An 18,159-nucleotide genomic window follows, 5' to 3' on the forward strand; every position below is an offset into this window, starting at 1 on the left:
TAAATATCGGTACAAGATATGGCGGGTCTCAATTTGATAATACTAGTTGACGAAATTATGGTTGTGCTTGATAGAAGAAAAAAAAAATAGTGAAAGTAAATCCAATATAAGATAGTGAGGAGAGAAATGATGATGTAGTTAAAGATTTTCAGATGATTGTATATAACTTTTATTTATTTATTGTTTATTTATTTATTCACCAGTTGCAAAGTATAGATGTATTTATTACCCTAGATTACATTCAAAAAGTACATAAATTTTGAGATGTTTTGTATTTGTCATTTGAAATGCCGTTTTTGCAATATAGCTGGCACTCTATATTATATATAGAGAAATGCTTGTGACCTGAATTCCTCATTCATTACTTCATATAATTTAATCAAACTTTCAGCAATAATCATTATTGATACCTAATTGGGCATAAGGGTTTTTTTTTTAATTGCTCTTTGATTTCCTGGATTGTCTTGTGTTGGTTTGCTCTGTAATGTCAGCAAAGTCCAGGTGAAGGCATGAATCACATTTGTGATGGCTCTAGTAAAGTATTTCAGTAGTCAAGGAAAGTGACCAGTTGAGTTAAAAATTATGTAATGCATGAAAGGGAAATATATTTATTTTTGCTCAAAACAATAACTTTCAGAATTAAGAAATGCATATTTCATAGATCTACTTGTAAAACATGTAGAATGGAGTAATATTTTCTTCATTAAAGGGTAACGGTATGATAAAAAAAAAAAACAAGCATGGTATTCACCTGTAAGTTACTTTTTAGGCTGAGTGGTCACACATACTTGCATAGCAATTACTGGTCTGTATAACTTCTGGCCGCAGGAAATCTTTAGACTTGTCTTCTTTTGATTGAGAAATGATTTATTTATGTTGTTTGTGGGCCTGGTATTTAACAATTTGTTGAACATGTGTGCATCTAGGACTGATCATAATTCATGTGAATGGCTAGTAGACATACCTGTTACTGCACACTAAAGCCCCTTTTGATATTGTCTAAGAGTGGCGGTATATGTCTCAGATGTTAGATATTTGAGCTGCACCATAAGAAAACCAACATAGTGCATTTGCGACCAGCATGGATCCAGACGAGCCTGCACATCCGCGCAGTCTTTGTCAGGATCCATGCTGTTTGCTAATGGTTTCTCTAATTGCAATAATCTTTGAAAGCAAACAGTATGGATCCTGACCAGACTGCACAGATGCGCAGGCTGTTCTGGATCCATGCTGGTCGCAAATGCACTATGTTTGTTTTCTCATGGTGCGGCTCATTTCTTTATTTGAGTGACGCTGACCTAGACATTTCAGCCATATTTTCAAAATTACTTTCATGTAATAGATGTTGATTCTTCAACCGCCTTGGTAGCCTAGTGGTAGAGCGTCCACTTTGAGTGCGGGAGGTCGTGTGTTCGATCCCTGGCTGCGTCATACCAAAGACTTAAAAAATGGTACTAGTAGCTTCTTCGCTTGGCGCTCAGCATTAAGAGGGTAGTGCTAGGACTGGTCAGCCCAGTGTCAGTATAATGTGACTGGGTGGGGTATCATGTCACGTGTCTACGGCGTGATATTTCAGTGAGGCAGCACTATAAAGTTGGGCATTGTGCTCACTGCTACAAGTAGACACCATCGTTTATATGACTGAAAAATTGTTGAAAAAGACGTTAATCCCGAACACACACACAAGCATGAAAGGACCATCGGAAGCTTATATTTTTATTATGTTACAGTACCAGAAAGGATATTGTTGGATGCTCTGGCTTCGGTATTCAACAAGCGTCCATTGTCAACATCTTTATTGTACCCAGATCCAAATGAACCAACCACTGTACAAACAATTTGGTCAGAGCATCCCTGGACTTCTCTTGAGTTTATTCAGTTTGGTTCGCTTAATTACCAGAAATCAAATAAGAAAAAGAAAATCCTTTAAACAATCCATTTTCAGCAGTTGCTTGATAGATATCCACCAAATCTGGTTAGAGGCAGCCATGCATTGGCCTTTATCAAGTCTTTTTAAAGGTTCTGCTTGACTACCCTTGGACTGCATTATGGCTAAGAACAGAGAAAAAAAAACTTTGAAATTTCTTCACTGAAACTTCTTGATGGACAATCACTAAACCAATCAGAAACATCCCTATCAGGACTTTTCCTCAGATTTTTTAGAAGGATCCAAGATGTGCAAGTTTAGGCCACAGTTGCCCTTTTAGTTTGATAATATTTCACCAGCAAAATGTAAAATGGAAAATATCACATGAAGCATATTTCAAGGTTTCTGTAAAAACTTTAATAAGTTCATACCAATGTATTCCTAGTATATCCCAAAGCAATTTTGTTAACTTTTTTTCAGAACATTATTATGTCTCCCCCACGTACGTACATCACAATTCATTTCTGATCAATAACTGGAGAACCACTTTACCTAGAACCTTCAAACTTCATAGGGTGGCAGGGCTTATGGAGTAGACGACCCCTATTGTTTTTGGGATCACTGCATTAAAGGTCAAGGTCACAGGGTCCTGAACAAGGAAAAACATTTCCGGTCAGTAATTTGAGAACCACTTTACCCAGAATGTTGAAACTTCATAGGATGATTGGTCATGCAGAGGAGATGACCGCTATTGATTTTGGGGCAACTCGTTTAAAGGTCAAGGTCACAGGGGCCTGGACATGAAAAACCATTTCCGATCAATAACTTGAGAACCACTTGACCCAGAATGTTGAAACTTCATAGGATGATTGGACATGCAGAGTAGTTGACCTCTATTTTTTGGGGGGTCACTTTGTTAAAGGTCAAGGTCACAGGGGCCTGAACATGGAAAAACGTTTCCGGTCAGTAACTTGAGAGCAACCTGACCCAGAATGTTGAAACTTCATAGGATGATTGGTTATGCAGAGGAGATGACCCCTATCAGTTTTAGGATCACTTTGTTAAAGGTCAAGGTCACAGGGGCCTGAACATGGAAAGTCATTTCAGGCCAGTAAGTTGAGAAACACTTCACCCAGAATGTTAAAACTTAATAGGATGATTGGACATGCAGACTAGATGACCCCTATTGATTTTGGGGTCATTTGATCAAATGTCAAGGTCACAGGGGCCTGAACATGGAAAACAATTTCCAGTCAGAAACTTGAGAACAACCTGACCCAGAATGTTAAAGCTTCATAGGATGATTGATCATGCAGAGGAGATGACCCCTATTATGTTTGGGGTCAATTTGTCAAAGGTCAAGGTCACAGGGGCCTGAACTTGGAAAACCATTTCCGGTCAGTGACTTGAAAACAACTTGACTCAGAAAGTTGAAACTTCATAGGATGATTGGACATGCAGAGTAGATGACCCCTATTGATTTTGGGGTCACTTGATCACGGTCATGGTCACAGGAACCCGAACATGGAAAACCGTATCCAATTCATAACTTGGGAACCACTAGGCTCAGAATGTTGAAACTTAGTGGGATGATTGCCAAGTTGTTGATCCCTGTTGCAGCCAACCACAAGTGTCTCTTTGACTTTCGCTCTTGTCCCCTATTGACTTCTTGCATATATGACTATGCATTGGGGGAGACATGCTCTTTTTTAGAAAAGCATCTTCTAGTTATTATTTTTAGCTCATCTGATTTTTAAAAAAAAAAATAATAAAAAAAAATGATGAGTAATAATTATTGTCATCACTTGATCAGAGTTGCCTGGTTAAGTTTCGCGTTTAGGTAAACTTTTCTCCTTAACAGTCAAAGCTATTGCTTTAAAACTTGGAGAAATTATTTTCCATTAAAAGCTGACTCTGCACAGCAAGTATCGTAATTCTGCATTGCTTTTTGCAAGAATTATGGCCTCTTTTGGACTTAGAAAATCAGATTTCTTGGTTATTTTGTGTTTAGGTCAGCTTTTCTCCTAAACTATCAAAGCTATAATTGCTTTAAAACTTGCAACACCTGTTCACCATTAAAATCTGACTCTATACAAAAAAAACAACACAACTTCATCCTGCTTTTTGCAAGAATTATGGCCCCTTTTGGACTTAATATTATACAGAGACAAAAAAATCAGATGAGCGTCTGCATCCACAAGGCGTTGTTCTTTTTATTATTTTTTGCATAAATGAAGTAAGGCAAATAAAGAATTCATGATGAATTTAACACGTTTTACCATTATGATCGATATGTATTTCAGCCTGAGGGACGCGAGATTCGTGAAGATGATAATGTAGTTGTAGCGATGAGTAAGCAGAACAACATGCAAATGACCACTACTGAAGAGTTTTTCAATATGACCAAGTTCTTTCGCACAGAAGGTTATGTGCCAGGCTCCTTGAGAATGTACCTTTTTGTGACAGGTAAGAATTAGGCGGTGTTTTTTTGGGGTGAGAGGGGAGGGGGGGTGGAGGTTCGGCTTGTAACATGTAGACCTGTAGTTTTTAGCTCACCTGTCACATAGTGACAAGGTGAGCTTTTGTGATCACGCAGCGTCCGTCGTCCGTCCGTCCGTGCGTGCGTAAACTTTTGCTTGTGGCCACTCTAGAGGTCACATTTTTCATGGGATCTTTATGAAAGTTGGTCAGAATGTTCACCTTGATGATATCTAGATCAAGTTCGAAACTGGGTCACGTGCGGTCAAAAACTAGGTCAGTAGGTCTAAAAATAGAAAAACCTTGTGACCTCTCTAGAGGCCATATTTTTCAATGGATCTTTATGAAAATTGGTGAGAATGTTCACCTTGATGATATCTAGGTCAAGTTCGAAACTGGGTCAACTGCGGTCAAAAACTAGGTCAGTAGGTCAAATAATAGAAAATCCTTGTGACCTCTCTAGAGGTCATATTTTTCATGGGATCTGCATGAAAATTGGTCAGAATGTTCATCTTAATGATATCTAGGTCAAGTTCAAAACTGAATCACATCCGGTCCAAAACTAGGTCAGTAGGTCAAATAATAGAAAAGCCTTGTGACCTCTGTAGAGGTCATATTTTTCATGGGAACTGCATGAAAATTGATCAGAATGTTCATCTTGATGATATCTAGGTCAAGTTCGAAACTGGGTCAACTGCGGTCAAAAACTAGGTCAGTAGGTCAAATAATAGAAAATCCTTGTGACCTCTCTAGAGGTCATACTTTTCATGGGATCTGCATGAAAATTGGTCAGAATGTTCATCTTGATGATATCTAGGTCAAGTTTGAAACTCGGTTACGTCCGGTCCAAAACTAGGTCAGTAGGTCAAATAATAGATAAACCTTGTGACCTCTCTAGAGGTCATATTTTTCATAGGATATGCTTGTAAATTGGTCAGAATGTTCATCTTGATGATATCTAGGTCAAGTTCGAAACTGGGTCAACTGCAGTCAAAAACTAGGTCAGTAGGTCAAATAATAGAAAATCCTTGTGACCTCTCTAGAGGTCATATTTTTCATGGGATCTGCATGAAAATTGGTCAGAATGTTCATCTTGATGATATCTAGGTCAAGTTTGAAACTGGGTTACGTCCGGTCCAAAACTAGGTCAGTAGGTCAAATAATAGATAAACCTTGTGACCTCTCTAGAGGTCATATTTTTCATAGGATATGCTTGTAAATTGGTCAGAATGTTCATCTTGATAATATCTAGGTCAAGTTTGAAACTGGGTCATGTGCGGTCAAAAACTAGGTCAATAGATCTAAAAATAGAAAAACCTTGTGTCCTCTCTAGAGGCCATATTTTTCAATGGATCTTCATGAAAATTGGTGAGAATGTTCACCTTGATGATATCTAGGTCAGGTTTGAAACAGAGTCAACTGCGGTCAAAAACTAGGTCAGTAGGTCAAATAATAGAAAATCCTTGTGACCTCTCTAGAGGTCATATTTTTCATGGGATCTGCATGAAAATTGGTCAGAATGTTCATCTTGATGATATCTAGGTCAAGTTCAAAACGCGGTCACATCCGATCCAAAACTAGGTCAGTAGGTCAAATAATAGAAAAGCCTTGTGACCTCTGTAGAGGCCGTATTTTTCACAGGATCTGCATGAAAATTGATCAGAATGTTCATCTTGATGATATCTAGGTCAAGTTCGAAACTGGGTCAACTGCGGTCAAAAACTAGGTCAGTAGGTCAAATAATAGAAAATCCTTGTGACCTCTCTAGAGGTCATATTTTTCATGGGATCTGCATGAAAATTGGTCAGAATGTTCATCTTGATGATATCTAGGTCAGGTTTGAAACTGGGTCACATGCGATTAAAAACTAGGTCAGTAGGTCAAATAATAGAAAAACCTTGTGACCACTCTAGAGGCCATATTTTTCGTGGGATCTGTATGAAAGTTGATCTGAATGTTCATCTTGATAATATCTAGGTCAAGTTTGAAACCGGGTCAACTGCGATCAAAAACTAGGTCACTAGATCTAAACATAGAAAAACCTTTTGACCTCTCTAGAGGCCATATTTTTCAATGGATCTTCATGAAAATTGGCGAGAATGTTCCCCTTGATAATATCTAGGTCAAGTTCGAAACTGGGTCACTTGCGGTCAAAAACTAGGTCAGTAGGTCTAAAAATAGAAAAACCTTGTGACCTCTCTGAAGGCCATATTTTTCATGAGATCTATATGAAAATTGGTGAGAATGTTCATCTTGATGATATCTAGGTCAAGTACAAAACTGGGTCACATGCCTTTAAAAACTAGGTCATTATGTAAAATAATAGCAAAACCTTGTGACCTCTCTAGAGGCTATATTTTTCAATGGATCTTCATAAAAATTGGTCAGAATTTTTATCTCGATGATATCTAGGTCAAGTTCAGAACTAGGTCACATGAGCTCTAAAACTAGGTCACTATGTCAAATAATAGAAAAAACGACCTCATACTCAGTTCATGTGGGGACAGGTGAGCGATTCAGGACCATCATGGTCCTCTTGTTTATTTATTATATAGGTCATTGTACCCCCCGACAACAAAGTTGTAAGGGGGGGTATACTGGTTTCAGGTTGTCTGTCCGTCTGGCCGTCTGTCCGTAGACGCAATGTTGTGTGCACCATCTCTCCTTATCCCCTTGACAGAATTTAATGAAACTTCACACAAGTGATCAGTACCAACAGTAGTTGTGCATGGGGCACGTTAGGTTCTTTTAGAAAAAAAATTTGCAGAGTTATGGGACTTTGTTTTTTTGTTACTATACTATATACATAGACACAATCTTGTGCGCACCATCTCTCCTCATCCCCTTGACACAATTTAATGAAACTTCACACAAGTGATCAGTACCAACAGTAGTTGTGCATGGGGCACGTTAGGTTCTTTCAGAAAAAAAATTTGCAGAGTTATGGGACTTTGTTTTTTTGTTACTATACTATATACATAGACACAATCTTGTGCGCACCATCTCTCCTCATCCCCTTGACACAGTTTAATGAAACTTCACACAAGTGATCAGTAACAACAGTAGTTGTGCATGGGGCATGTTAGGTTCTTTCAGAAAAAAAATTTGCAGAGTTATGGGACTTTGTTTTTTTGTTACTATACTATATACATAGACACAATCTTGTGCGCACCATCTCTCCTCATCCCCTTGACACAATTTAATGAAACTTCACACAAGTGATCAGTAACAACAGTAGTTGTGCATGGGGCATGTTAGGTTCTTTCAGCGACAAAAATTGCAGAGTTATGGGACTTTGTTTCTTGTTAACATACTATGTACATACAGTCTACATATGCAATCTTGTGCGTGCCTAATCTACCAAACCCTTACACACAATTTAATGAAACTTCACACAAGTGATCAGTACCAACCCTAGTTGTGCATGCTGCATGTTACATTCTTTTAGATAAATATTCTGCATAGTTCTGGGACTTTGTTTTTTGTTACTATACTGTATACATACAGTCCACATAATTATGCAATCTTGTGTGCGTCAAATTGCAATGTACTGTGTCAGTGCATGCGGGGGGTACATTCATCACCTTTAGTGATAGCTCTAGTTTCTGTGTGTCTAAGTTGGATCTGAAGCTGTTTATTTATATAGGTTGTCCCTGTGTGTCTGAGGTGGACCTGTAGCTGTTTATTTATTATATAGGTCATCCCTGTGTGTCTGAGATGGACCTGAAGCTGTTTATTCATCATATAGGTCATCCCTATGTGTCTTAGGTGGACCTGTAGCTGTTTATTTATTAATCCCCCGCCGTGTCGGAGGGATTATAGGAATGGTCTGCGTCCGTCTGTCCTTCCGTCCGTCTTTCCATCCTTCCGTCTGTCCGTCCTTCCGTCCGTAACAAAATCGTGTCCGGTCCATATCTCCTAAACCCATTGAAGGATTTTCATGAAACTTGGGTCAAATGATCACCTCATCAAGACGATGTGCAGAACCCATGAGTCAGCCTTGTCGGTTCAAGGTCAAGGTCACAACTCAAGGTCAAAGGTTTGAGCCTGCCATTTTGTGTCCGCTCTATATCTCATAAACCCCTTGAAGGAATTTTATAAAACTTGGGTCAAATGATCACCTCATCAAGATGATGTGCAGAACCCATGAGTCAGCCATGCTGGCTCAAGGTCAAGGTCACAACTTAGGGTCAAAGGTTTTGAGCCTTTCATTTTGTGTCCGCTCTGTATCTTCTAAACTCCTTGAAGGATTTTTATGAAACTTGGGTCAAATGATCACCTCATCAAGACGATGTGCAGAACCCATGGGTCAGCCTTGTTGGCTCAAGGTCAAGGTCACAACTCAAGGTCAAAGGTTTGAGCCTTCCATTTTGTGTCCGCTCTATATCTCCTAAACCCCTTGAAGGAATTTTATCAAACTTGGGTCAAATAATCACCTCATCTAGACGATGTGCAGAACCCATGAGTCAGTCATGCCGGCTCAAGGTCAAGGTCACAACTTAGGGTCAAAGGTTTGAGCCTTCCATTTCGTGTCCGCTCTATATCTCCTAAACCCCTTGAAGGAATTTTATAGAACTTGGGTAAAATGATTACCTCATCAAAACGATGTGCAGAAATTATGAGTCAACCATGCCAGCTCAAGGTCAAGGTCACAGGTTTGAGCCCTCCATTTTGTGTCCACTCTGTATCTCCTAAACCCCTTGAAGGATTTTCATCAAACTTGGGTCAAATGATCACCTCATCAAGAACTCATGAGTCAGCCATGTCAACTCAAGGTCAAGGTCACAACTGAAGGTCAAAGGTTTCAGCTCTGTATCTCCTAAACCCCTTGAAGGATTTTCATGAAACTTTGGTCAAATGATCACCTCATCAAGACGTTGTGCAGAATTCATGAGTCAGCCATGTCAGTTCAAGGTCAAGGTTACAGCTAAAATCAAAGGTTTACCCTTTCACTATCCATAGCAGTGGCGGGGGATTTAGCTGTCTTTCAGACTGCCTTGTTATATAGGTTGTCTCTGTGTGTCTGAGGTGGACCTGAAGCTGTTTATTTATTATATAGGTTGTCCCTGTGTGTTGGAGGTGGCCCCTTATTAATGCTACATTTTTTTATAAGGTGAATATCTATTTTGCCATTAGATACTTTTCTTTTTAGCTCATCTGATTTTTTGAAAAAAAATGAGTTATTGTCATCACTTGATCGGCGTCAGCTGGTTAAGTTTTATGTTTAGGTCAGCTTTTCTCCTAAACTATCAAAGATATTGCTTTGAAACTTGCAACACTTGTTCACCATCAATAGTTGACCCTGTACAGCAAGAAACATAACTCCATCCAGCTCTTTGCAAGAATTAATGCCCCTTTTGGACTTAGAAAATATCAGATTTCTTGGTTAAGTTCTATGTTTAGGTCAACTTTTCTCCTAAACTATCTAAGCTATTGCTTTGAAACTTGCAACACTTGTTCACCATCATAAGCTGACCCTGTACATCAAGAAACATAACTCCATCCTGCTTTTTTCAAGAATTATTGCCCCTTTTGGACTTAGAAAATCAGATTTCTTGGTTAAGTTAGGTCAGCTTTTCTCATAAACTATCAAAGCTATTGCTTTAAAACTTGCAACACTTGTTTACCATCATAAGCTTACCATGTACAGCAGAAAACATTACTCTGTCATGCTTTTTGCAAGAATTATGGCCCCTTTTGGACTTAGAAAATATCAGATTTATTGGTTAAGTTTTATGTTTAGGTCTGCTTTCCTCCTAAACTATCAAAGCTATTTCTTTAAAACTTGCAACAGTTGTTCACCATCATAAGCTGACCATGTACAGCAAGAAACATTATTCTGTCCTGCTTTTTGTAAGAATTATGGCCCCTTTTGGACTTCGAAAATATCAGATTTATTGGTTAAGATTTATGTTAACTTTTCTCCTAAACTATCAAAGCTATTGCTTTGAAACTTGCAACAGTTGTTCACCATCATAAGCTGACTCGGTATGTCAAGGAACATAATTCCATCCTGCTTTTTGCAAGAATTATGACCCTTTTTGGACTTAGAAAATCATGGGTAGGACAATTTTTCTATTATACAAAAAAAATCAGATGAGTGTCAGCACCCGCAAGGTGGTGCTCTTGTTTATTTTTAGCTCACCATGGTCCTTCAGATCAGGAGATATGATGGGAACATTATTTCACAGCCACTGCACCTTTTTAATTTGTCTCCTATAAGTCAATTATTCTTGGGATATAATGGGAGCACTTATTTGTCATTTTCATTTCTTCCAGTATTTATTGTGTAGTTCCTGATTTTTCATTTGAGATGAAGGGACAATTCTATGTTATTTTTTTCTCGGGGGATATGATGGGGAATTTTATTTTTCATTTTCTTTCCTCTTCAGGGGATATGATGGGAGTATTTATTTCAAATATTGTGACAAAGATTAAGATGCCATTTGGATGTGGAGAACAAAACATCAAATCACTGACACCGTCTGTGTTTGTGGGACGTTACCTGAATAAAATTGGTAGATTAGACGCAAAGACCAAAGCTTTACTTGGAAAAGTATGCGGGGCAGGTGAGCTGACTGGGAGCTATAAAGTCTTTTTGGCCTTTTGCTTAAATCTTTCAAAATTTTACATTAAGGAGCTTAATGTAGTTCTGCACGTTTGGAACAAAATGTTTTTCTACAGTAGAGTTTGATTAAACTCTGATTTTTCAAAACTTCAGAATATAACTAGAAAATTCAGCAAATAAAAAGGATAGGGTCATTTGTTTGCTAGACTGATTTAATAAAATTTAGACCTCACGCAATTTTTATGCCCCCACTTCGAAGAAGGAGGGGTATATTGTTTTGTAGATGTCTGTCGGGCTGTCGGTATGTAGACCAATTCGAAAACTCAAGAACGCTTGGGCTTAGGATCATAAAAGTTGATTATAATCAACAGATGACCCCTATTGATTTTGAGATCAATAGATCAGAGGTCTAAGTCACAGTGACCCAAAACAGATAAATGGTTTCCGGATGATAACTCAAGAATGCTTAGGCCTAGGATCATCAAGTTGATAGGGATGTTAGTCATCACCAGCAGATGACCACTGTTGATTTTGAGATCAGTAGGTCAATGGTCAAGGTCACAGTTACCCGAAACAGTTGAACGGTTTCCGAATGATAACTCAAGAATACTTGGGCCTAGGATCATGAAAGTTGATAGGGATGTTAGTTATAAGCAGCAGATGACCCCTATTGATTTTGAGGTCAGTAAGTAAAAGGTCAAGATCTCAGTGACCCGGAACAGTTAAATGATTTCTGGATGATAACTTAAGAACAATTGGGCCTAGGATCACAAAAGATGATAGGGAGGTTTATCATGACCATCAGATGACCCCTATAGATTTTGAGGTCAGTAGTTCAAAGGTCAAGGTCACAGTGACCCGGAACAGTTAAACCGTTTCTTGACGATAACTTGAGAATGCTTTGGCCTGGGATCATGAAATTTGATAGGGAAGTTGATCATGATCAGCAGATGAACCCTATTGATTTTGAGGTCAGTAGTTCAAAGGTCAAGGTCACAGTGACCCGGAACAGTTAAACCGTTTCTTGATGATAACTTAAGAATGCTTTGGCCTGGGATCATGAAAGTTGATAGGGAAGTTGATCATGATCAGCAGATGACCCCTATTGGTTTTGAGGTCAGTAGGTCAAAGGTCAAGGTCACAGTGACCCGGAACAGTTAAACGGTTTCCAGATGATAACTTAAGAACACTTGGGCCTAGGATCATGAAAATTGATAGGGAGATTGGTCATGACCAGCAGATGACCCCTATTGATTTTGAGACCAGAGGTCAAGGTCACAGTGACCCAGAACAGTTAAAACCATTTCCAGACAATAATTCGAAAATGCTTTGGCCTAGGATAGTGAAAGTTGATTAGGAAGTTAATTATGACCAGCAGGTGACCCCTATTGATTTTGAGGTCAATAGGTCAAAGCTCAAGGTCACATTGACCCAGAACAATAGAACTTTTGTGTACAGTGACCAAAATAATTTCTCTTCCTTGTGCAATTAATGAATGCATCAAGGGGGGGGGCATTTCATATTCTATGAGCTCCTGTTCATAAAGGGAGTTAAATCTATGGGAAAATCATAACTTTCATAACATTTTCGCGAATAGAAATTTTTCTGCAATGTAGATTTTGATGAAACTTCTCACAGTTTTAAATAAACATATGGCCTATAATATTGTGAAATAAAATTTATAGGTCTGTGTGCTTATTTTTTGAGATATTTGTCCATGATTAAAGTAAACCGAATATTTCACGCAAATGTTTAGAACATTACTTTGAATTATTTAATGTGTCATAAATTATGTTTTAATATCATATTTTGACATTTGTTTAAACATATTTTTATTCCGAAAAGCATGAAATATTTACAATACAACATTTCAGGAATTGGACAGAAAGCTATATTATCTTACAGTTATCCTCTCCTTTTGACATTAGTAATAGTGTCATTTTTAATGAATTTACTCCCAAGTTGTCATTGATTCATAAAATGATATTCATTTCCGTATGCTTAATCCAGGCTTTAGTATATGTTTTCCAGATAAATCATGTTATGCCATCACTTCCAGTTTATCAAACGTGCAGAACTACCTTAAAGTGACTTAATTACAGGTCTTCCTGTAAATCTGTTATTCTCTATTCTCCCATGACAAATGTAGTTAACAGTAAACAGCTCTGCAGGATGAAATCTTTACAATTGAGCTGTGCCATGAGAAAACCAACATAGTGCATTTGCGACCAGCATGGATCCAGACCAGCCTGCGCATCCACGCAGTCTGGTCAGGTCTCCATACTGTTCACTAACGGTTTCTCTAATTGCAATAGGGTTTGAAAGCGAAAAGTATGGATTCTGACCAGACTGTGCAGATGCGCAGGCTGGTCTGGATCCATGCTGGTCGCAAATGCACTATGATGGTTTTCTCATGGTGCGGCTCAGTCATATGGAACAGATTGATAGATATTTAGCCATGTCATAATAATGGATACCTAGTCATAGTCTGTATCAGCCCCCTTTGTCAGTGATGAAAATTATCTGCAAATTTATAGGGCAAAAACATTTATTTTTTTAAATATGAAAGGTAGAGCTACTGGACTCACCAGTGCATTGGCGTCCTGATTATGGTTAAGTTTTTGTATGTAAGCTGGTATATCAGTAACCACTTACGTGAATAGATTGAAACTTAACTCACTTATTCATTATCATAAACTGACTCACATTGGACAGAACTCATAACTCTATGTTGCATTTTTAGCTCACCTGTCACAAAGTGACAAGGTGAGCTTTTGTGATCGCGCAGCGTCCGTCGTCCGCCCGTGCGTCCGTCCGTCCGTGCGTGCATAAACTTTTGCTTGTGACCACTCTAGAGGACACAGTTTTCATGGGATCTTTATGAAAATTGGTCAAAATGTTCATCTTGATGATATCTAGGTCAAGTTCGAAACTGCGTCACGTGCGGTCAAAAACTAGGTCAGTAGGTCTAAAAATAGAAAAACCTTGTGACCTCTCTAGAGGCCATATTTTTCATGAGATCTTCATGAAAATTGGTCAGAATGTTCACCTTGATTGTATCTAGGTCTGTTCGAAACTGGGTCATGTGCGGTCAAAAACTAGGTCAGTAGGTCTAAAAATAGAAAAACCTTGTGACCTCTCTAGAGGCCATATTTTTCAATGGATCTTCATGAAAATTGGTCAGAATATTCATCTTGATGATATCTAGGTCAAGTTTGAAACTGGGTCACGTGCGGTCAAAAACTAGGTCAGTAGGTCTAAAAATAGAAAAACCTTATGACCTCTCTAGAGGCAATATTTTTCAATGGATCTTCATGAAAATTGGTCAGAATGTTCATCTTGATGATATCTAGGTCAAGTTTGAAACTGGGTCACGTGCGGTCAAAAACTAGGTCATTATGTCAAATAATAGAAAAACCTTGTGACCTCTGTAGAGGCCGTATTTTTTATGGGATCTTCATGAAGATTAGTCAGAATGTTCATCTTGATGATATCTAGGTCAAGTTCGAAACTGGGTCAACTGCGGTCAAAAACTAGGTCAGTAGGTCAAATAATAGAAAATCCTTGTGACCTCTCTAGAGGTCATATTTTTCATGAGATCTGCATGAAAATTGGTCAGAATGTTCTTCTTGGTGATATCTAGGTCAAATTTGAAACTGGGTCAACTGCGGTCAAAAACTAGGTCAGTAGGTCAAGTAATAGAAAAACCTTGTGACCTCTGTAGAGGCCATATTTTTCACGGGATCTGCATGAAAATTGGTCAGAATTTTTATCTTGATGATATCTAGGTCTAGTTTGAAACTGTATCAACTGCAGTCGAAAACTAGGTCAGTAGGTCTAAAAATAGAAAATCCTTATGACCTCTCTGGAGGCCATATTTGTCAATGGATCTTCATGAAAATTGGTCAGAATGTTCACCTTGATAATATCTAGGTCAAGTTTGAAACTGGGTCACGTGCGGTCTAAAACTAGGTCATTAGGTCAAATAATACAAAAACCTTGTGACCTCTCTAGAGGTCATATTTTTCATGGGATCTGCATGTAAATTGGTCAGAATGTTCATCTTGATGATATCTAGATCAGATTTAAAACTGGGTCATGTGCGGTCAAAAACTAGGTCAGTAGGTCAAATAATAGAAAAACCTTGTGACCACTCTAGAGGCCATATTTGTCATGGGATCTGTATGAAAGTTGGTCTGAATGTTCATCTTGATGATATCTAGGTCAAGCTTGAAACCGGATCAACTGCAGTCAAAAACTAGGTCACTAGGTCTAAACATAGTAAAACCTTTTGACCTCTCTAGAGGCCATATTTTTCAATGGATCTTCATGAAAATTGGTGAGAGTGTTCACTTTGATGATATCTAGGTCAGGTTTGAAACTTGGTCACGTGCGGTCAAAAACTAGGTCAGTAGGTCTAAAAATAGAAAAACCTTGTGACCTTTCTGGAGGCCATATTTTTCATGAGATCTTCATGAAAATTGGTGAGAATGTTCACCTTGATGACATCTAGGTCAAGTACAAAACTGGGTCACATGCCTTCAAAAACTAGGTCATTATGTCAAATAATAGAAAAACCTTGTGACCTCTCTAGTGGCCATATTTTTCAATGGATCTTCATGAAAATTGGTCAGAATTTTTATCTTGATGATATCTAGGTCAAGTTCAGAATTAGGTCACATGAGCTCAAAAACTAGGTCACTGTGCCAAATAATAGAAAAAACGACGTCATACTCAGCTCATGTGGGGACAGGTGAGCGATTCAGGACCATCATGGTCCTCTTGTTAAAAAATTATGCCCCTTTTTCGACTTTTATATTCATTCATTTGACAAGGCTGTTGAATAGTCAAGCGTTGCTGTCCTATGACAGCTCTTGTTTTATGACGTGTTTATAATTACTATATTTTACTTTCATACAGGGGTGAGAAAGGAGTTCAACTATTTACATCGGGACGGTTCATACAGTGCTTTTGGGGACCATGACAATGTGTGTATTTGCGGTACACAAGGCAGAAAAAGAGGCTCCACATGGTATGAATTTTGTCACAACCAATAGTGGGAAGACGTTTTGTTTTGTCCGAACTGCCAACTTGTCTGTCTGTTCATAAAATATGTCCCTTTTGTACTTTTTTGTGCCCCACAAATATTTTGAGGGGGCACTTAGAGTTGCCCTTGTCCATCCGTTTGTCCGTCCATCCTTTCGTCTTTTCGAATTTGTGTCATTCATATCCCAAAAAGTATTTGACCCAGAGTCATCTAACCTCACGGGATTGTTATCCAGCATGGAAAGCAGTGCAACAGGGGTTTTAATTTTGATCTCACACAGACCAGAGTAATGGCCCTTCACTTAGGCAAAAGTAGGCATAAAAAAGACCAAAATTTGTGCCACATGTATCTCAAAAAGTATTTAACCCGGTATTATAAAACATTACTGGAATATTATTTAGCAAGTGAAGTTGTGCATCTAGGGTTTTGTTAGAGATATCACTCAGTCAGATCAGAGTTATGGCCCTTAACTTAGTAAAAAAATTGGCATAAAAAGGCATAAAAGTTGTTGCACATATCTCAAAAAGTAAAAGATTTGAGCTATGGTCCTTGCAAAAATACACATAAAGTGCTTGTGTTGCATATATCTTAAAAAAATTCTAGAGTCATGAAATCATGTAGGAATATTTTCTTGCACACCGAACTGGTGTTTCCGGTGATTTTAGCCATGCCGGCAAAACCCTAGCCTGGGAATCCAGTCTGACAATTTCTAACATTTTTACTACCTGCAAATTGACAGCCTGGGGAAACCTGTTTACCGACCACAGCGCCACCTATCTTTCACCCGAAATATGCGGGTGTTTGATAAAGAACGATAACTTCTGAAAGCAATAATCCATGGCTAAAAATGGAAACAGAATTCTCACAGAAAAGACAGATCGGAATCATGTACCTCCGAAGGTTTCCGAGCATTTCCGGGCCATAGAGAAATACCAGTTTGTACCTCCCATAGCTTTTTTCAGCAAGTTGTAACAACTTTTAAATATATCAGTATAAACTTAAATTTGCGTCGTTGCTATCAAGATGTTATGTAAGTGCAGACCTAGTGATGTACGAAGATTGCTGAATTTTCGGCAGCATTGCCTCGTTTTCATTTCAAACAAGAGCAAATACGATCACATGTTAATTAGGCTAATTATAGAAAATCGATAATCAGTAGTGACACGGAAACTCCTTCAGGTTTCCCCAGGCGTTGATAATATCAGAAACTCAATGAATGCCAATTAACACTAATTAGCGCAAATTAAGTGGGACCGTTAATGCATAAATATTAGGTATGATTTCTTCTGACAAAGCACAAATATTATCAACGGCTTCCCAGGCTAGCTAAACCCATCTGGCACCCCCCATGCAAGATGACTCTCGTGCTGTTAATGACAGCTAGCATTTCAAGCATTGGATATGTAACATACGAAAAAAAATCATGTACCTTGATAGTTTCTCTCTGTTCCTTGTAGTATATTTCTCGATTCAAAATACATTATTTAATGGTAAGAACATACAATTACGCTACAAACGGTAAAGCTAAAGGAGAGCTTTGTTATTGTGCATCATGCCGTCACTTCTGCTTACGGACGTTAATTTTCTGCGCTTTGTGTACATACTCTACTACAAGAAAGAGTGCATTTCTGTTTGCTTTATTTATTTTATTTTTTTGTAAAATACGGTATGTAAAAAAATGGTCAGAATAAAAAGCTTATATGTATACGATATGCACGAAAAACTATCAATCATGTGATTACAAATCAGATAAAAAATATCCGTCCCTTACCATCTGCGCATGGGCCGTAATTTGGCTAGCCTCACTATGGCCGAATGCGCAGGTGCCCTCAGGACGAAAATTTCTATCTGAATCTTAAACACATGACAGATATTATTAATCAAGCATGTGAATTTGTGCACCTAAGTTTTTTTTGTGTTTTTTTTTTTTGCAAAACCAGAGTTATGGCCTTTGATTTAGTCAAAAAATATAAGTTTGTGCTGCATGTATGTTAAAATGTACTTGACCTGGAGTCTTAAAACATTAGAGAATTGTTTTATAGCTTATGAACTTTTGTACGGGTGTTCTTTTTGGGATTTTACTCAGCTAGGGCAGAGTTATGGCCCTTCGCTAAATGAAAAATACACAAATACACATAAGTTCTTAAAAGTTTGTGTTGCAAACATCTTAAAAAACATTAAACCTTGAGTCTTAAAACC

At 38.2% G+C, this 18,159-nt stretch overlaps 1 protein-coding gene across 1 annotated transcript in view; it reads left to right on the plus strand.

Moving 5' to 3' along the window:
• The window catches only part of LOC123549763 (alpha-1-macroglobulin-like), a 644,650-nt gene that overhangs the window by 566,166 nt on the left and 60,325 nt on the right, over positions 1 to 18,159 (plus strand). The window contains exons 28-30 of the mRNA XM_053546604.1: positions 4,171 to 4,333; positions 10,738 to 10,914; positions 15,834 to 15,945. Coding sequence (XP_053402579.1) covers positions 4,171 to 4,333; positions 10,738 to 10,914; positions 15,834 to 15,945 — 452 coding nt within the window. The remainder of the gene's footprint in view (positions 1 to 4,170; positions 4,334 to 10,737; positions 10,915 to 15,833; positions 15,946 to 18,159) is intronic.

Source organism: Mercenaria mercenaria, chromosome 6, assembly GCF_021730395.1.
Source record: "Mercenaria mercenaria strain notata chromosome 6, MADL_Memer_1, whole genome shotgun sequence".
Taxonomy (NCBI): Eukaryota; Metazoa; Mollusca; class Bivalvia; order Venerida; family Veneridae; genus Mercenaria; species Mercenaria mercenaria.